General features: G+C 45.3%; 3 protein-coding genes across 4 annotated transcripts; 2 read left to right on the forward strand and 1 right to left on the reverse strand.

The window, feature by feature from the left end:
• Positions 1-4,653: 4,653 nt before the first annotated feature.
• LOC115537345 (Golgi reassembly-stacking protein 1) lies at positions 4,654-10,107 on the reverse strand. 2 transcript variants are annotated; one of them, XM_030349197.1, is made up of 9 exons: positions 9,903-10,107; positions 9,319-9,399; positions 9,013-9,216; positions 8,692-8,778; positions 8,234-8,364; positions 7,528-7,663; positions 7,307-7,424; positions 6,520-6,693; positions 4,654-5,976 (listed from the first exon to the last, which is right to left on the reverse strand). In XM_030349197.1, exons 1-9 carry the CDS (start codon positions 9,966-9,968, stop codon positions 5,753-5,755), a joined length of 1,221 nt encoding a protein of 406 aa, XP_030205057.1. In that variant the 5' UTR covers positions 9,969-10,107; the 3' UTR covers positions 4,654-5,752. The 2 variants fall into 2 exon arrangements, with proteins under 2 accessions (XP_030205057.1, XP_030205056.1); XM_030349196.1 differs by having other exon boundaries at positions 4,654-6,015.
• A 696-nt stretch (positions 10,108-10,803) lies between these two features.
• On the forward strand, positions 10,804-13,079 carry LOC115537346 (actin, cytoplasmic 1). Its single transcript, XM_030349198.1, has 3 exons — positions 10,804-10,901; positions 11,116-11,758; positions 12,293-13,079. Exons 2-3 carry the CDS (start codon positions 11,149-11,151, stop codon positions 12,808-12,810), a joined length of 1,128 nt encoding a protein of 375 aa, XP_030205058.1. The 5' UTR covers positions 10,804-10,901; positions 11,116-11,148; the 3' UTR covers positions 12,811-13,079.
• A 474-nt stretch (positions 13,080-13,553) lies between these two features.
• LOC115537348 (chymotrypsin-like elastase family member 2A) lies at positions 13,554-17,666 on the forward strand. The gene is made up of 8 exons (XM_030349199.1): positions 13,554-13,656; positions 13,854-13,948; positions 14,250-14,356; positions 14,593-14,721; positions 15,039-15,178; positions 16,078-16,223; positions 17,219-17,368; positions 17,553-17,666. The coding sequence occupies exons 1-8, from the start codon at positions 13,623-13,625 to the stop codon at positions 17,565-17,567; spliced, it is 816 nt and encodes a 271-aa protein (XP_030205059.1). The 5' UTR covers positions 13,554-13,622; the 3' UTR covers positions 17,568-17,666.
• The last annotated feature ends 3,685 nt before the right edge of the window (positions 17,667-21,351 follow it).

The following is a 21,351-nucleotide window of genomic DNA, read 5'->3' on the forward strand; positions in this document are numbered from 1 at the left end:
AGCACCAAGGTGATCACGCATGCACGTACACACACCATGCACACCATGGGGGGGGGGGGGTGTACGTCACAGCACCCAGGGCCCAGGGATGACGTTGAGGTTGATTTCCAGAGGCAGCTGCTTAACGGGTCACAATCAAGCACATAACAATGACTGGAACGTCCCAGCCAATATGTCACGCGCCGGCCAGACCACAGGGTCGCTTCTTCAGGACAAATTATACTCCTTAAGGACAAATTATACTCCTTAAGGACAAATTATACTCGTTAAGTAAGTCTCTGCTTCATCTGAACAGTCCTCGCGGGCAGGAGGGGCTGCCCCATAGGGTCTGCCACCTCTGCAAAAACCTAACTGCACATCAGGGATGGCTACGTTTTCAAACGGTTAATTTATGATAGACTCCATTTCAACGGACATCCAGCCTGGGCTACCCAAACCAATGACGCAAACTGCCAAGGAATTGGTTAAATTGCCGCTGTTTACTGGAAGGACACATCAGACATCTTCAAAGATCACCAGATGTTGCTGAATGGGGACTTCTGGTTTCTTGCCGGCCGACTACACTCTGAGTCACGGTGGTAGAGCCACTGCATGGCCGTGGACACGTGGTGTGTGACACCCCCCGGGCATTGAGTCCAAGCCGGCCCTGCTCGCCCCAGTCTGCTGTGTTTCACATCAAAACAGGCCCTTGGTAATCGGATCTAAAGACCAATCAATGTCCTCTATTGACACAACACAGACGTCAGGATGCGAGTTTGGTACAGCTTAATTAGCTTTTTTTGTTGGATTTCCGCGAAATCCGATTTTCAGATGCATCGATTGCCTGAAACGTCTTTGGATTCAAAGAAATCCCTCTTTAAGTCCAAAATAATATTGTGTGCTACCAGGGTCTCATAATTCCTTCATAACGCAATTGTGTGGAAGAGTATTTTGTTAATGAATTTGAATCCTGCATTATTGTTATGAACCACTTTGTAATGTCATGATTGCCTGCTGTGTGTGTGAGTGCGTTTGTGTGTGTGTTTGTCAAAGTGTGAGTGCGTACAAGTGTGTGTATTTGTATGTGTTTGTGTGCGTATGTATTTTTTTTTGTGTGTGTTTGTGTGTTTATGTGTGCAGGATTTTTTTGGGAGTCTTGGTGTGTTTGAGCGTGCCCGGCTTTTGTTTGTATGTGTCTGTGTGTATGCGTTCATGTGTGCGTATGTATGTGTTGTTGTGTGCACGAGAGCACGCATGTGTGCGACTGACCATCCAAAGACAGGCGGGCTGTCTTTGGGGAGGAGGTATGGAGCGCACTGACCCCAGAAGGAGGCCTGAGGTCCTGGGGGTCCGGGATGGTAATCCAGTCTCTCAGAATGGGTCTGAGGTGCTATCAGAGAGCAGCAGGCTCTGGTTTAAACCCCGCTGGTACCATCCGCGCCTTACCTCTTCTCCTTGCCTTTTAGGGACAGTAAGCCAGGGAAGCCGCAAGGCTTGCAGAACCACTCGGCTATTGCACGTAGAATGACGTCAGGAGAGTCTAGCTCATGGGTGTTTGACTCCCGGGCGACATGAGGTCAAACCCCGATGTCCTCCGTTTACCTGAAGGCTAAATGTCCTCAATTCCCCGTAGGTCACTGTGGATAATAAAGTGTCTGCTCAATTATAAAATTGTACAATAGATAGTAAAATAGATACTAGAATAGCAAATATATCCATCTTCAAAGAGATGTCTCAAGAACATGACTGAAAGGGTGAAAGATGATTGAACTGTGCTCCGTGGTGTTTCCGAGCAGAAAGGAAGCACCACGTGTTTCCTCTGACTGGGGGGGAAGAATCAGGGGGCTGAATGAGAGCTGGAGGGGCCGTGTTGTGTGAGTGAGTTGTGTAGTTCCTCTTCATGGGCGGGGCTGCTAACCCACACAGCCCATTGATGCAGATGATCCAAAGGTACGCAACAACACAACAACAGAAGGCAAACAAACGTAGATAAAGATGAATTCAAACAGGATATGTGAGGAGTGGTGCGTCTGTTATGTTCAACCCAGGGGCAGGATAGTGTTGTTGTTAGGGTGTTTGACTCTTTGGTGAAAGGTTGTTGGTTCAATGTCTGCAGCCTACCTGTAGACATCCTTGAACAAGACGCCCTAAACCTCTATCTGATCCTCCATGACATCCCCATTTGTTGAATGTTGAAATGATGCTGCTTTGGATCAATGCAAGACACTTTAAGTAAATAAATAATGAGAATATCTGTTTCCTCACGTGTGTGTGTGTGTGTGTGTGTGTGTGTGTGTGTGTGTGTGTGTGTGTGTGTGTGTGTGTGTGTGTGTGTGTGTGTGTGTGTGTGTGTGTGTGTGTGTGTGTGTGCTGTTTGTAACATTGTGCGTTTCAAACCTAAAGCCAGTGGGGCCGTAACACTGGAGCCGCACGGTGCAGTGGGACAACAATGACCCCAGAGCCATCCCGTTTGTGTGTCACGAGAAGCCTCCATCGTCCCATTCACCCAGCGCCTCCCGGGGTAAATTGCTCACGTCGGTTGTGAGGGCTGTGACATAACGTGCACTGGGCACGTGCACATCGCCCGGGGGGGTTCCCCACCCCTCCCCGACCTCGCCGTGTTACGAGCTGCGATGGGCTAGCATGGTGGGCAGGTCATTTTATCAATCAGCATTGGTTTCACTTCCCATCTGCCATCACACAAATCCTCACTCATGTCCTCCCCACTCTCCCGTTCTGCCTCTCTCGCTCTTTTCTAGCTTTCTCTATCTGTTTTGCACTCGATCGCTCTCACTCTTTTCTTGGTCTCTCTCTCGCTTCAACCTTCATCTCTCTCTCTCTCTCTCTCTGTGTGACACGCTGCAAAGGCATACTATATTGCATGGAGTGCACAGCGCGCTACTGCACATGCATTTTGCCTCCCACTGGCTGAAGACAAGCAGAGCTGACAAGTGGACTGAAAGCCACACCCACCCTAGGACAACAGAAAGAGAAAGAGAGTGAGAGCGAGAGCGAGAGAGAGAGAGACCTCCCCTGTCTCTTCCCTTCACCTCGCCTGGCCAACAGCTGCTGCTTCCTTTCCCTCCTGTGTTTTCCTTTTTTTCTCCTGTTTCTCTTCTCCCGCCTACAGCTCTGTCAGCTCTGCCTTCAAACCCGCACCCTGGTCCTCCCGAGGCAGCAGCGACGGCTGTCAGGGAGGAACAGGGGAGGTGTGTGGCCTGTTTGATGTCATCTAGAAAGCATCGCATGAAACAATGGCGTCGCCCACAAACGTTAAGGGTTTGTTCCAAAGGTGCCTCAGATAATTTGAAAAAGCATTCTTCTGATCTACGGAATGCAATGGATAGACAGTGGCAGCAAAGGAGGTCAACAGAACCTTAGTTCATCTCTGGAAATGATGAAGAAGAAGAAGAAGAAGAAGAAGAAGAAGAAGAAGAAGAAGAAGAAGAAGAAGAAGAAGAAATAATGGTTATATTACCAGTTCCCCTTCCTAACCACAGTCATGGTCCACAAGTCAATTGTACAATACGTATTTATACATGGGTTGAATTGTCTACTTTGCCAAAAACCTGCTGCACCATGAAACAGCTGCCATACATAAATGTCTCCCTACCATAGCCTGATATTTGGAACAGCCGTCAGGCAGATAAGGGCATCACTGTGTGGGTGTATGTGTGTGCATCTTGAGAAGACACGCCACAAACGGATTACGACAGAAATGCACATCCCTCCCTCGACTTTCTCCCCTCCCTCCTCTCCCCATCTGAGGAGTACCCTTGTGAATAATTGAAGCGTGTGGGGGCTCTTCTGCTCTTCTCAAGGCATGAACCGCATCTGTTGTTGTCCTTATGATGTATGATGTACGCTTCTGTCTGAGCCTCCCTATCCGTCATTCCCCCTCCTCCTCGAATATATTCTTCATCAATAAAATAGATTTTGACATCTATTTCCCAGCACTATACGTCCCCCACCCCCTCGTTGTCATGGATAAGTTTGGAAATGCCCGTTTCCGAGGGTTTTCCCAACCATAATGTAGGTCGATGGTTTTAAAAAGTGTCATCTCGTACAAATATATGTAGAGGGAATAAGCCTACGCCTACTAACGCACACCATACATTCTCATCTGAGAGGCTATGTCCACCTTTTATGCAGTCCAGTTACTATCTGAACGGACAAGGGATGTCTCAGTTGCTAAACAAGCAACCGAGGGTCGTCGCCGTGGTCGCCGTGGTCAAAAACCAAACTTGATTCCGTTTGGAAGAGTCCTTTTTCTTTGGCGATTAGAAAGATATGCGGCAGGGCTCTGAAGAAGCTATGTGCTGCCCCCTGCTGGATGGAAGCTGCGCTCGCCTGGCGCACTCTCAAGGCATATATGACGACGTCATCACTTATCGTCATCATCGACGTCAGAAATAAGAAAATGTATGGTTGTTTGTGAATATTACAGATTGAAAGAATATGTTATTTAAATCATTTGACATTATTTGTTGTCTCCTGAAACGTTGTCCTAATATGTTGATGTATTAAGAGGATCACCCCATTGCATTGACTAGTCTATGGTCCACAGGACTCCTTATTCCTACCACCCAAAACGTCTCCATTTTCTTAAACTACAGAAAACGTTGCAGTCTATGTATACCTCAGTGCACACTAATGAAAATATTGAATTTTGTGTTCAAGAGTTTTCAATGTTTATTCTGTAGGCCAATATAAGGCTATAAAGACAAAGCAGTTTTGAGGAAAAAAAAACTGAATATAACCCGTAGTTCAACATACATTGCAGCACACAGGAGAAAATAGGTTTTTGAATAGTGATTTGAGTAACGCCTGAGATCACACGTCTTCATGACCAAATTTCTGATCAATAGACTCACCAATACGGACACCTATTGATACCTATAATTGTGTTATATTGCTTTGACCTTTTTCAAGTCAAGTACCGGAGACAACTCTAATTAAAAGTAAAAACTGAAAAAAAAATGCCATGGTAACCATCGCTTCTGATAACAAACGTATTTAGTGGACTTGAGAATGGTTGCACTTTAAACCACAATAAGAGCTCGACTATTTTTGAAAACAATTTTACTTCTCCAGTAGAATTCCCCTTTTTCTCTTATTTTACAATCACATAAACTTAACTACGAGTCATAGTTAAATGGAAGAATATAAACAGACAAATTATCCCAATGGTACATTGCTCTCATCAAAAGTGCAGAATGAACATAAAGATATGGCTACTGTATTTGTTATTACAGATAAAATAAAAACGCAAACTCTCCCGCCATCTTAATTTTCAGCAAAATAAACCCCATACATAAAACTTTATACTCACAAAACATAAAACTGATCGTGGATGTAACCATCCATTCCATAAACATACAATCATGTTTCCTTCAGTAATTAAATGGTGAAGATGGTGAAGGCACCAAATGCTTCATAAAAAGGTACCCAACTACGGAGGCTTGTTGGTGACAGTTAAAAAAGAATCAGTTCTGACCAGAAAAAGCAATACATTAATCCTTCAAGGTAACCCTTAGCATACATTCATTGTGAACTGAATCAACAGAACTTCAGACCATAAACCAACAAAACTATTTTGTTTGAATGTGCAAGTTAGCATGCAGCAAAGGCAACTTCATATCAATAAAACCCTTGTTAATATAATAAAATAGTTTAGTTCCAGTGTTGCTAACGTTAGCATGTAGCTTTATGAGCCCAAGCGCTAAAGCCAGCTACTAAAGCCTTCTAATGCATAGTGGGTGAAAAAGTGCTCTTAACTCCCCAGCGGGCCTGGGTCCACTCGCTCGGAGCATGGCGTTTCTGCGTCTAAACTCTGAACGTCTGAAAGGCTGGCGTCACCCGCCGTCTCCTTGACGACATCGAGGCTGAAGAGGTCCTCCGTTGTCTGATCGCCGGAAACCACCAGGAGGTCTACGAGATCCCCCCCCGCCTCCTCCTCCACCTCCTCCATGACGACAGCCGAGTCCTCTTGGTTGTCTGGGGAGGAGGGCACTGTTTGACTACCTGTGGACATGTCTGGGGACAAGCAGCCACGTTCATCATCGACATCAGGGGCTGGCATTGGGCCTAATTAAACACAGTCGTTTTGGTGAGGTCATTAAACATGCACTTTTACCTAAAAGGGACTTATCTATATCTATATCTGAACAGTGATGATGTTCAATTAATATAGCATAATGGCTCGTTGTTATTTAAAAGAATTGTGTCGTTTTGTGCAATCCACCTTATTCTTCTAGTGTAATGTTTTCTTTTCCTTACTGTATGTTTGCACGATGCACACTGGGAGCATAAGCTGACCTTTTCTTTCCTCAGTTTCCCCCTGTTCATGGCCTTCTTTCTGTAATAGTTGTGTATATGGGGGCACTGGCACGCTTTGCACAACCACTACATGTGTATTCATCTATTTTGTACCGCTTGTATACGAGGTGATCCGCGAGAGGTCTTGACGACCATGTAGTGGTCCCCCTAATGTCACTGCGACCCCTTCCTGCGGTCTCCTGGGGGACCACCTGTCCTTACCCAGGCTCAGATCCTCTCTGGAGTCGTCGCCGTAGTTGGCCAGCCTGGAGACGCCGCTCACGTCCATGGTGGAGATCATCTCAGACAGGTCGGGGGTGGCTGCCTCTGAGAGGTTGGAGCCGTCTGGCGTGCCCAGCGAGATGGAGTCCAGTCTGGGTAACCGCTTCTCCAGGCCTGATGGAAGGTAAGAATCATGGGTTGAGGATTGGGATGTGGTTCCCATCGCCATCTTTAAAACACTCCCAGAACTCTTAAAATGATTTGTGAACATTGTTTTGGGCGAATTGAGAACACACATCATTGTGTTATGTACACTCCATTCATGTTTTACTATACTAATGAACACCAAAACATATATCCTACCAACCCAGTTCGGATTTCAATAGCTTCTATTCTTAATGGTGACATATTATACCACCAGGTGTGAGTGTGATTAACGGCTAATCACACTCACACCTGGTGGTATTATATGTCAACATTAAGAATAGGAGCTATTGAAACACTACACTTGAATGCTTGCTATACCTCATTACTAACACTGTCTTAGTTTCTCTTATTATTACTTACTTTATTGTATTATTATTGTGATTTATGCTGCTGCATCTTTTTACACATTTGTGTTTTTACTTATCTTTATTGACCTTATCTTGTATTGTTGCTGCGATGTGGCTGTTGAGGAACCAAGCCTTAAGAACCTTACTCTTGTGTACAATAGATGTAGTAAAAGTGATTCTGACTCTGCTTGTGACAGCGTGAGAGCGACGGTGACCGAGGAGGTTGTGTTCACCTAGCTGCGGGACCGCCGCTGTGTCTGACGCGGGGCCGGGCTCCCCGGCGGACCCCCCTCTCAGATCCACCCTGGTCTCCTGTTCCCCGGCATGGTGGTGTGCGGCAGCAGGAGGGCCCTGAGAGCAAACAACCACAGCCATGCCGTCACACACTGTACACACCCCCTAGGTCGGGGGGAGCCCAGCGGGCCGGTCTGGGGGCCGCGGCGGGGCTACTTGCCTGTTGGTGTGTGGGCGTGTGGTCCGCTTCGGGCGCAGCACTCTGGTGGGACGTCCGGGAGCTCTGGGCGTCGGTCTGCTGATGCGGGTGAGTCGGGATCCTGTGCAAATAGCCGTAGCCGATGCCACACCCTAGGCTAATAGGGAAGCAAACCAAGAAGAAAACAATAGATAAGGAGCTTACAGGGTTAGGTGCTTCAGAAGCTTTATTAAGGGATTAATAAGCATTAGTTAATGCAGTAAGGACCATTTCTATATAGCTTTAGCATAAGGGATAGGGTTATGGTAAGGATAAGGATAAACCCAAACCCAATTTACTAAATAACCCTATAAAATTGTATTAAACCATTTTAAATCATAAACACCATTACCTTAAAAAACAGGAATACCAATGACAACGAGACCATTCGTCAACGGTTTATGGTTAATTAATAGCTATCAATGCATAAACTCATGTTAATTAATGTCAACAGATATATGTTAATGATGGATCAGGTAAGGGTTACCCATCATCTGGATGAGAGGACAATGAGGATCGAACCCAGTACCTTTGACTGGGATTCAAACTTCAAATCCATTACTATCCAGACCCCTTGAAATACTGAAATGTTTCTGATTCCCGTCGCAATACAGTGATGGGGAAACCTCAGGGATGAAATGAAAGGCTCTTTGTGAGTGTGTGTTTTAGGGGTGGGGTGGCGCCCTACCTCCCCTCCCCCCCCCAGGCGCCGTTGGGCGTGACCACCACCTCGCGACAGCGGTCACTCTGGGAGTTGTACACCAGCAGCTTCAGAGGCTTCCCCTCAGTAGCCTCGACCATGGAGAAGAAATCCTCAGACTTCCACACACACACACACACACACACACACACACACACACACACACACACACACACACACACACACACACTGAATTCTGGGATGCTCTTCTCATTTGTTTTTGTTGCTCTTTATTTCACCTTTTGAGACCGTGAAACAAAGGAATCGTATTTATAAAAATAACTGAACTGTATTAAAATCTTTCAATCGTACATCACATTCGATTTGAATGCGCACAAGTTTGGCCGATAACTTGTGCATCAAAACTCTTGTTCCTGTTTGCCTCAATTTGTAAAGTTGGCAGATAGATTAACATTTGATAGACGGATAAAGAAACAAATACCTACTTCCTGCAACACCTGGTCGGCTCCCACGATGTAGTCGTGAAAGGCCTGAAGGCCGGCCAAGGAGGCCGGAGAACGCTCCTCTACATCCTGAACGGGGGGGGCAGAGAAAAGAGATAATCAGTAATGAGCAGGGATGAGGCAATCTGCTCAATCATGCCCAGAGGCAGACTGTAAACATTCAATCAAACTCAGTCCCTTTGGCTGGGGGTCAAAGACCACAACTACTTGTCCCCTTTCACAGGTCGTCAGCAGTAGGCGTTACTTCATGTTTCTGTCATTATAATATTAGGTCTGTTTTATGGATGTCTTTGTGTGCCTTACCAAGATATGCCAGACGTTCTCGTTGGCCCCCTCAAAACTGCAGAAGCGCACACTGGCCCCCAGCAGACCCTGCCCCCCCCACATGTTGTTGGGAACCACCTCCAGCTCCCGCACCCTCTGGGTCTTCATGCTGTACAGCTCCAGCTTGACTGGTTTCTCCACATTGGCTTTCAGAAGGTCTTTCAATAAGTCACTCTCTTTATTCTGGTGGTATAAGGGACACAAATATAAATGAGTTCTTCAGTTTCTTAACAGGATAATTGTTCGACAGCAGAAACAATTTAGAATTGGATATGGTTTACTCACAAGACGGGTATTTCCTATCGAGAGAATAAAATCAAAAAAGGGATCCACTCCGGCCAAATGAGCAGGAGAGTTCTCTTGTACCTGAAATGCGAAACAAAAATATCACTGTTCAGTTGTTGAGTCTGTCGCCACCCTATGGTCACATTGGTCAGAGTAACGTAATACAGTCAGCAAAAAGGACTGCAACCGCAGAAGCTCATCTCATCGTGCTCATGGTTTGACCTGGAAGCGTTGGTTTTAGGTCCATACATGCTATAGCGTACGATGAAGGCACGTCGTTTGTTTACATCGTGAGCCAATAGGTTGTCGATGGAGGAATATGAGCGTTTTACACGCTCGGCCCGGATATGAACTGAGGGCCACCTCATCACGTTACTCAAACTACGTGAAAGGAGTCCAGACGAATCACTACCATTAAACGATTCAAAAGGTCTACATTACAGGCTCGGTTACGTACATAAGTCTTAGGGACTTCTACGACTTGGTACTAAACACTTTATTTTCCCAGGACACGTGACATGAATGATGGAAAAGCCTTGGCTCGGTGACTTCCTACCGGATGAAATAAACGCAACACAACGTACCCCGTGTACATGGTATCCACTATTACTGCCCCCGTCCGACAGAAAGGAACTCTGTGTCAACCCCATAGCAAACAAACACTGCGCTAAACCTTAGGACCTGTGTGTTACGGAGAGAGGATGTAGGGCCATTACTGGCCAGACTGGGACAGACTGGGGCTAATGGTGGCTATCAGCTACAAGCGGACTGACAGGAGGAAACCACGTGGAGACCAAACTAATAAATAAAGATGACCGATGCCTCGAGTTTTTGCCCAACGATACAAATAAACACACGTAGTTACACGTGTTAACAAAAATACAATCACATTTAATTGCAATGAAATATTATCCAGTCAAATTTATAATAAACGACGACGAAACCTGACTCAATCGACCACTCCACGTTTGATTATCTGTCCTGAACAGGTGCATTACCACTACTTTATTTGCAATTATATTATATTATTTACTATCGTCACATTTTGTAGGCCAATATAACACAATATGTGGCATTCTTTAGTAACTAAATTGTATAAATAAAAACTTTTTGGGGCTCTGCCACTATCGAGTTGGTGCAATAACATTTTGGGGGGAGAAACTAACAATACTCTGCAAAGGTAAACACCTAGTAAGTTAGTGCCAAAAGAGACCAACGACTTTGAACATTCATTTTACATATGACTCACTCGAAAAAAACTGTTAACAATAGTGTGAGTGATGGGTTCGGTATGGCACACAAGACACATTGGTTCAATAAGGCCTTGTCTAGAGAGACAAAAGCATCAAGTGCTGCCAAGACGAACATAGTACACTAATGTGTCTTGACCCATTTAACCAGTAAGGTCTAAAAATAACCACTTTTAAAATGGACTTCAACATATTTTAGGACAATATATCTTATGGCTGGAACCCCTACGCATAATCAGAAGTTGGTATCTCCCAATTACTACAGATATAATCAGCTGTCTTGACTCCTGCTCATAAGCGTTTTGCCAGAGGACCAAGCCTGTGTAGAGCTAAGTATGATAGTTTCTGAAATATCAGTATGAAATATAACAGGTGCCTTTTATCAAACTACAATATGTATTGTCAATGTTTAAATCATGTTTAAACATTGACAAGTAACAAGTAAGGCAAAACTGGTTTGCCTTACTTTTAAAGATTTACCTTGCAGAATCACAGTGGCTTCTTGTTGCTTGTATTGCACTAACCTGTTGTAAACCATCTTCCTAAGCCACCAAGCCTATTCCCTCAACTCAACATAGAAATGGAGGAAAATATCGTAGCCCTGGTTGTTGACAATGGCTCTGGAATGTGCAAAGCTGGCTTCGCTGGTGACGATGCGCCCCGTGCTGTGTTCCCCTCCATCGTGGGACGTCCCAGACATCAGGGTGTGATGGTCGGCATGGGCCAGAAGGACAGCTACGTTGGCGACGAGGCCCAGAGCAAGAGGGGCATCCTGACACTCAAGTATCCCATCGAGCACGGCATCGTCACCAACTGGGACGACATGGAGAAGATCTGGCACCACACGTTCTACAACGAGCTGCGTGTGGCCCCGGAGGAGCAACCCGTCCTGCTCACAGAGGCCCCCCTCAACCCCAAAGCCAACCGGGAGAAGATGACCCAGATCATGTTTGAGACCTTCAACGCCCCTTGCATGTACGTGGCCATCCAGGCCGTTCTGTCGCTTTACGCCTCTGGTCGAACCACCGGTATCGTCATGGACTCCGGGGATGGAGTCACTCACATGGTGCCCATCTACGAAGGCTACGCCCTGCCCCACGCCATCCTCAGGCTGGACCTGGCCGGACGGGACCTCACAGACTACCTCATGAAGATTCTGATGGAGCGAGGCTACAGCTTCACCACCACAGGTAGGTCGTCCAAACCATACTATGGTCGAGTATGGTTTGGTAATGGTCGACTATACAGTCAGACTGTAGTGTAGCTACTGTGACGGCCCTCTCTAAGTTTTGTTACCTGATGATTGTAGAGACTAGTAAGTGGAACTGGGGGCGTACGTTGCGTGGTTCAGCTGAGCAGGCTATCCCTGCAGTCTAAAGGTTCTGCCACATTAGTCTTGTCTCTATTCTCCACAAGCAGACCCGTTACTATGTGGCTTCTTCTGTTTGCATCCACACTCGTGCAACGCTCAACTATGGATTAGAGATACACATCATAGGATTTTCTGGTAATCTGCTCTTGTTAAACTAAGTTTATTTAATTAATTCAGTTCTTTCTGTTATTTGAGCCTGGTTTCAGCATTACAAAGTTTCTCCTTGACAATCTAATAACTCAGTTCACTGTACAACAATTTGTATATTCATAAACAACCAACTAGTATGGAAAGTGTCCTCCAGCCAGGGAATGGTCTGCTGGGTAATCCTGTGCTTCTATCCCGGCCACAGCGGAGCGTGAGATCGTGCGTGACGTCAAGGAGAAGCTGTGCTTTGTGGCCCTGGACTTTGAGATTGAGATGAACACCTTTGCCACCTCCTCTTCCCTGGAGAAGAGCTACGAGCTTCCTGACGGCCAGGTCATCACCATTGGCAACGAGTGCTTCCGTTGTCCCGAGGCCCTCTTCCAGCCCTCCTACCTGGGCATGGAGTCCTCCGGTATCCACGAGACCACCTTCAACGGCATCATGAAGTGCGACGTGGACATCCGAAAGGACCTCTACGCCAACACCGTGCTGTCCGGCGGCACCACCATGTTCCACGGTATCGCCGACCGCATGCAGAAGGAGATCACCTCCCTGGCCCCCAGCACCATGAAGATCAAGATCATCGCCCCCCCGGAGAGGAAGTACTCGGTGTGGATTGGCGGCTCCATCCTGGCCTCCCTCTCCACTTTCCAGATGATGTGGATCAGCAAGCAGGAGTATGACGAGTCTGGGCCCAGCATTGTACACAGGAAGTGCTTCTAAATGGACCAATTTCTAAATAAATGGCGTTGATGAAAAGATGGCATTTATATTTGTTAATTTATTTTGAAATATTTTTTGGGGGGGTTTTAGGGTAATGCGTTTTTAAACTTGGTTTTCCTTCTGGCTCTTGACTAAAATGTTTACAATTGAAGGGTGACTTTTAAAAAGCTGTAAGTACCATGTTGTAGCTGCACGTCATCCTTCCAACCTAAAGTCTTTACTGAAATACATTATATTGGATAAGTCTATCCTACTAAATACTTAGCAAAAAGTCTAAATGACAAGTCTTATTGTTTACACTACCGTTTTTCTTTATTAAATTTCTACATACCAAATAGTCTTTCATACTAGACAAATATTCACGAGCGTCAAAGTGTGATTTCACAAGTTGTATGGAACATTTCTGTTTTTTTAATCACTTATTTGCTAAAAACCTGACCTTGGTCTCGACCCAACACATCTGTTAATTCCCAGCAGAAAGATTATATGTTGCCATGACATTGCTAAAAACCTGCCAAAGTAACTTGACATCAGATTAAATGAAACATTAAAATATAAACTATGTATATTTGGTAACCCGTTAGTTGAACTCGACCATTAACGAGCTATGTCCTGCATTAGACTAATTTCAAAAATAGTTTCCTTGTTGGATGTGTTTTGGGGGAGGGCTGAACAAGTAAAACATCCATTTTATTTGCATGTGCCAGCAACTGAAATGCTGTCGGCCTTCATGATTGGTTAGGTTATGCTATCGGACAGTCTTGTATTTATAAAAGGGACACGGCATCACCCCCTGATCACTTTCTACCACGATGATGCGACTTGTGGTCCTGGTTGCTCTCATTGGTAGGCTCACAGGTTAATCCTTCCTCTTTAGTGTTATATTTAATGTTTCTATTTTTTTTAAAATCGGTTAGAGCCGACCCTTTAATCTAAAGCGAGATTTTGAGAGTTTATTCTGCATGTCATTGAGCAATCTGAGGCCTCTTGCTTAATCTCCTAAATTGTATTGCCTTGAATCAAATTGAATCCACTGTGTACAGGGTTGACGTTTGCCAAGGTGCCGTTCGACCCCAACGCGCACAATGAGCGGGTCATCGGCGGCTATGATGCACCGCCAAACTACTGGAAATGGCAGGTAAAGAGAGTAGTCCCAGCACTCAGGTAAAGAGAGTTGTCCCAGCACTCAGGTCCTCTGGGTATATGTTGAGGCATGCGTGTTGTGTATTTGGGCAGATTAAAAATTTCAAATTGATCTACCACCAAGTGACCTGTTTATTGTTTACCTATAATTGGCTTTTGTACGGGCAACCTACATTTGAATAAGTATTGTGATTGTGTGTTATCTCCAATGGACAGTTTCATGAATTTAGTGTGCCAGAAGTATCAGCATGTCCATATCACACAATGACCACACATGCCCTTGTCTCTCCTGCCAGATTTCTCTCCAGAAGAACCTCTATGATGACGGCTACCACTACCACATCTGTGGAGGCTCTCTCATCGGGGCCTCATACGTCGTGACCGCGGCTCATTGCATTTCAAGGTGAGGCTCATGTTTTAGAAAAACTGCTATATGACTGAAAAAACATCCTTTGTGCATGCATTGTGTTTTTGAAGAGTTCGTATTATACCTAGTGATGTTAGGTTTCTTACTTTGTGATATATTATATCATAAAATGGATGAATAATATCAATCTTCCTTCACTTTTTAGTTTTTACGAAATTCATCTTTGCTTTGTTATGTCTCGGTTTGGTTTGGTCTTTCCTGGTATGAACCAGCCTGGACGCCACTCTGTACCGCGTGGTCGCTGGAGAACATAACATCTACGAGTACAGCGGCACGGAGCAGATCATTGGGGTGGAGCGAATCACGGTGCATCCCGACTGGAACCAAGACCTGGCCAAGGGGTGAAACCAAACAACGCTTTAGTCACAAACTAACAAATTATCAGACCATGTTCAATTCATTCACAAATTATGCCTCATACTAATAAAGGTTGTGGTGTGTCTGCTATGATAATATTCATCATACTCTGATTCTCATAATTCTCATACTAGTGTCTGTTGGACCTATTTAGCACTGAAACCACAATAAACACCACACAACCAAAACATAGGAATAGACTCACGTTTGGTCTCCCACAGAAGATCCTTTAGAATTTGAAGATGGATGGAAAGTTAGAATTTTGCTGGGTTTTGCTTTTTGCCCCTTGCCCCGGTGTTAGATACGATATCGCCCTGCTGAAGCTGGCCACTCCGGCGTCCGGCAGTGCCTCCGTGGACCTGGTCAACCTGCCCTATCCTCACCAGATGCTGCCTCACGGCTACACCTGCTACATCACCGGCTGGGGGCTCATCCAATCCTGTACAAACACCGACGCACACACACGGACTCATGCACAAATACACACGCAAGCTTATGCAGACACACACGGTCAAAGTCAGATTCTCATGCTCGCACACGCACGCACGCAAAGCAGACACATGTAGTCAAAGTCCCATTGACATACGTACACGTATGCACACACAAGCTTATGCAAACGCACACACACACACACGCACGCGCACGCGCATTCACACACACACACACACACAAAGTCACATTTATATGCTCACACACACACACACACACAGTCACATTTATATGCTCACACACACACACACACACACACACACACAAAGTCACATTTATATGCTCACACACACACACACACACACACACAAAGTCACATTTATATGCTCACACACAAAGTCACATTTATATGCTCACACACACACGCATGTGTATTCAAACACATACACACCCACACTTATGCGCAAACTCACTCACTCACACACGTGCACGTGTGCACACGTACACACGCATGCATCCACACACACAATTTTCCTTTTCACACTCAAAGTATCCTTTGAAATTATAGTCAGCGCATCGTTCACTGTGCCTTCACCTACAGTCCCAATGCTTGATCCTCTCATCGTTCACTGTGCCTTCACCTACAGTCCCAATGCTTGACCCTCTCATCCTTCACCGTGCCTTCACCTACAGTCCCAATGCTTGACCCTCTCATCCTTCACCGTGCCTTCACCTACAGTCCCAATGCTTGACCCTCTCATCCTTCACCGTGCCTTCACCTACAGTCCCAATGCTTGACCCTCTCATCCTTCACTGTGCATTCACCTACAGTCCCAATGCTTGACCCTCTCATCCTTCACCGTGCCTTCACCTACAGTCCCAATGCTTGACCCTCTCATCCTTGTCCCCAGTTCCCTCAGCTGCCCCAGACGTGCTCCAGCAGTCTCCCATCCAGGTGGTGGAGCACTCTGTCTGCTCCACCTGGGAGTGGTGGGGCAGTAATGCCCTGAAGACTATGATCTGTGCTGGGGGGGATGGCGTCATCTCTGGGTGCCAGGTACTACCTGGGGAGGGAAGGCTCATGTCAAATCTAACTGTAGTCCCAGTGATTTATTGATCAAATGCACAACAAAGTCAATCTCGACCAGGGTGCAAAAAGAGGTTCTCGGGGGGGTCTGAGACCACTTGATTGACACTTGAGACCCCCTATGTAACAGCAACATTTATGGGGTCTCTGAAAAGATTTGTCCGATCCAATTGTCACTAATAATGTATTTTAAAAGCCTACCATGTCCATTATTCATCATTCAAATTGCACTCATGCATTCCCACGGAGCCAAGGAAGTGACGTAGGAGTATTTATTTTTTTCTTCCCATGCCTTCTTATATTGCCATTGAATACCCGGTTACCAGTAAGGACTTATTCCAGGGGTGGCAATGTTGCAAATGGTCTTCAATCCAAATGTTATAATTTAGACACAAATTATTATTTATCACACAACTCGCAGCGGGATTCCCCTTCTCGTGAACTAGTTTCTGTTCCGAGTCCTTTCGAGGCAAAACATAGGATTTAACACCTTTTAAGTAAACTTATTTTAAGAAACGATGACAAAAAACCTTCGCGCTCGTAGCCTCACCATGTGCTCACTTAAATCCGCCCGTTGGCACCACCCAGCGGCCAGCTGAGGAGCTGCCACAGGTCTTTACTTCATTATACTGGAGCACTACGAATGGGGAGCACTAGGGGGGACACCCGATTGCCGGCAGGTATTACAGACACTTTTATGGACCATTACATTATAGAATAAGGCAAGTGGTGGACTAAGTTGCCTACATTTTTTAAAAAGAAATTCATTAATAATGCATATGGATGATGCACTTCAATAACAGCATTCATTCTGAGTTGATCACTTTAATGGATACGTATAGGCCTACTGTGATTTGGAGATTGTGAGGAATTCAAATGTTGACTGTCGTAAGATCTCGGTCTAATGGGACTTTTTCCAAACAACTACCTTGTGTTGATATGTACATATCATATGGCCTGATCAGGGGGACTCTGGCGGCCCTCTGAACTGCGATACAGACGGGGTATGGAGGCTCCACGGTGTGGTCAGCTACGGCCCGGCTGGAGAGTGCAATCAGTACTCCAAACCCACCGTCTTCACCCGCGTCTCCTCCTACCTGGACTGGATAAATTCAGTAAGCTGATTGGATGTATGATTCATTCAATGTCAATATCAATGTCAAAATCTGTTCACGTATGTTTTTATTTCACAGCTAAACAAACAATATATATTGCTGTGTTCTGTTCAGCATTGTGCACCAGTGTACTTTTCCACATTTCTTTCATTTAATACCCATGTTCTATTTTTTTTTTGTACAGGTTATGAACAACTAGACAAACTTCACGTGTATATACACAGTGATTGCTGAGACTGAAAGAGACATGTTTCTCTTTCTGCTGCAGATTGATTGAAATAAATAATCCAGAGCTTTACTTGCTGTTTTTATTTGAACCGCTGGGGGGTAGCGTTGTTGCAAATTGAAATTAAACAGAACAGTGTCCTTTTGTAGCACGGCTACATTCCTTGCATTCCTAAAGCCGCTCTACATTCTTTCCGGATTATCAGTATTTACTGTGGTAAGGTGGACGTGTCAGTTTCACTTAATTTCATTTGTATCATAACACAAGTTAATATAAACGACTGGCTGCGAAGACACATTTAGTATAGCAACAGTATATGTCTACATATATCTTACTCAGCTTGTAAATGGGATTCTGCAAACAGGTGTTCATACATTGAGAAATACGTTTTGAAAGGTTGAATATTTAGTTTTAAAAACTTGTAAAGGTGTACGTTTACACCATTGCAACATATTTTTTCAGAACTGACTTTTCAGCACTGACTTTTTCAGAGATTTGACCACACAGGCGCAAGCTTTGAGTCACGTGAATATTGGCAGTGTTCTGTTGCGCACTCGTTTTGAAACTCCTGACAGTCAAATCTGAAGAAAAAAAAAAACGTTCCTGGGGGCGGGACCATTTAGCTCCTAACCTATTGGTTGCTCTCGGCTGTCAAACATTCCAATCACGTGTGCCGTTCACCGGGCTGTGCGTGATTGACAGTGTTCTGCCAATGAAAAGAATGTGATTGGAATGTACGTAAGTACATTCCAAAGGGTCAGACAACTATCATGCCGTCGCAGTCCACAACCAAGACTCCCCCATCCGTCAACACCCGCATGGGGATAACGCCCCGTGCCCACTACATGCGTCCGTTGCGGGATCCCCATTGACTTTAATGAGGACGGACGCGCAATGCATTGTGGATCCGTCCGTTCCGTTGGAGCCTTCGGCTCAGTCAAGAAGTTGAAAAATGTTCAACTTTTTCGGCAGCGACGGATCCGTCATCCAATCAGATCGCGTCTGCAAATTTAAGCACTGTGACGCGACTCGGGCTCTGACGATACTGGAAAGCGGGAAAGCGGGTCATCTTGCATCGCAACAAGCAGGAAGTAGCGGGAAGAACCCGGCGAAGCGATTTGATTGGCTGACGGATGCCTCTGCAAAGATTACTCCCCCATCAGTCAGCAACGCCTTCCCACCTCCGTTGACTGAAGGAGGTAGTGGGCACGGGGCGTAACGCCCTGTGCCCACTACCTCCGTCCGTTGCGTGATCCCCATTGACTTTAATGGGGACGGACGCGCAATGCATTGTGGATCCGTCCGTTCTGTTGGAGCCTTCGGCTCAGTCAAGAAGTTGAAAAATGTTCAACTTTTTCGGCAGCGACGGATCCGTCATCCAATCAGATCGCGTCGGCAAATTTAAGCACTGTGTCGCGACTCGGGTTCTGACGATACTGGAAAGCGGGAAAGCTGGTCATCTTGCATCGCAACAAGCAGGAAGTAGCGGGAAGAACTACTTCCTGCTTGTTGCGATGCAAGATGACCCGCTTTCCCGCTTTCCAGTATCGTCAGAGCCTGAGTCGCGTCACAGTGCTTAAATTTGCAGACGCGATCTGATTGGATGACGGATCCGTCGCTGCCGAAAAAGTTGAACATATTTCAACTTCTTGACTGAGCCGAAGGCTCCAACGGAACGTACGGATCCACAATGCATTGCGCGTCCGTCCCCATTAAAGTCAATGGGGATCACGCAACGGACGCATGTAGTGGGCACGGGGCGTAAGGGAGGGACGAAGGATGTACACGTGCCGTTCACCGGGCTGTGCGTGATTGACAGTGCTCTGCCGATGACAAGAATCTGATTGGAATGTATGTCAGCCGAGAGCAACCAACAGGTTTAAAGCTAAATGGTCCCGCCCCAGGCGCGTCGTTAGACCTGGGCATTCGGGGCTATAGCCCCGGATCTTTTGGGATCAGCCCCGGATCTCTGCCGTAAAAAAATAAAATTAAAATATGTATATATATATATATATATATATATATATATATATATATATATATATATATATATATATAGCTGCTTTCATACACGTAAGAACTGGCTGCTCTTCTGAATATATGCTGCATCGTTGCAGCAACATTGAAGACGATCGCGTTGACTTCTGCGGTCTGTTCTGCCTCCATGCTGTCTGCGTCAAACCAAAACAAACCTGAGTGACAGCGGCCGCACTTATCCCGCCTCCTGCAAATGAACGTAATATCCCTCCCCTTGCAATGCCGGCGCTGGCACTGGCCGCGGGAGCAAGATGTTATTCAAACAAAAATGCATCAATCATTGTTTTATTCTTTCATTACACAATTTTCTTTCATTCTTATAAATAAAAAAATAATATAAATAGATATATAAATCTAGCCAACTTGTCAATCAAAATTAGTCTTGTCTTGTCTCTCTAGTGGTTGTTCATTCTAAAACACTACAATCTTTTGAGAAGCAAATGGTTGCAGCCTCTATAGGCTTACTGTGGCGCTGATGTGAGTAGGCCTACTGTATGCATGCAATACTACTACTCATAGTAATAATCGGAGAGGGTTGAGAAACAGTGGGTTGACAATCCATTCTGGTACCTCATTTTGAAAATCCCCAAAAAAGAAACTTCACATAGGACTGTCTTTCAATTTTTAATACATTGCTTTGGAGGTTTTCACTCTAACATCCCACTGGTTTGATTTTACCTTAAAAATGTTTATTTTTTAAAGCATCCACAGCAGCCATAATAATGAGATTATGAGACAATGAGAATGAAGCGGCAACAGTGTGACTGTGCAGAGTGAGAGAGATGGCTTCAATGGATGACCAGGGATTGGTGGTGGTGTTACCCAGGAAGGGCGGCTGTAGTTAACTGCAAGCAACAGAACATGAATAGTGAAGTGGAGGAAGGAGTCGAAATGAGACTTCATTAACAGATTCATGTACAGCTCAGATTTATATGGAGATACGCTTCTTAAACAACTTGCATACAGCATAAGCAAGTAACAGAAACAGTCTGGGAAGATTATTTTTTCATTATTTAAATCTACATCCTGGTTACACGTCGCGCGATAGCGCATATCATTTCATGCAAGCGAGTGTTTACTTCCTGGTTACAGGTCGCGCGATAGCACATATCATCTCATGCGATCTTAAAGAGAACTTGACGTGAACAGTTTAGGAATGCATATTCCGGGAAAACATTAGAACTCTGAAATGCTGACTAAATATAAAGCATGTTTTTATCTGTAACATTAAACCTACACTGACAATAAGTAATAACTTAAAAATGAAACATAAAGCAGACCACTACTTACTTGGCGTTGCCTGGCTGGGGGAGAAAGGTCCGTCGGAGCAGCGATGGCTTCTTGACATCGGGTAGGTGCACGCAGGCTATATAGGCTATTCTAATGTCTTATTTTTGCCCTGGCGCTCGGCATAGGCGACCTATGTGTTGGGGGCGCCCTTAATTAATTAATCGATACATTAATTAATTAATTATTTAATTAATTAAGATACCGTAGCACGCAGGAGTCAGGACGGTGCTCCCCCCCGGGCTAAAGCCCCGGATGTTTTCAATTGCTAACGACGCGCCTGTCCCGCCCCCAGGAACGTTTTTTTTTTCTTCAGACTTGACTGTCAGGAGTTTGAAAACATATGCGCGACAGAACGCTGCCAATATTCACGTGACTCAAAGCTTGCACCTGTGTGGTCAAATCTCTGAAAAGACAATGCTGAAAAGTCAGT

Source organism: Gadus morhua, chromosome 23 (assembly GCF_902167405.1).
Source record: "Gadus morhua chromosome 23, gadMor3.0, whole genome shotgun sequence".
Lineage (NCBI taxonomy): Eukaryota > Metazoa > Chordata > Actinopteri > Gadiformes > Gadidae > Gadus > Gadus morhua.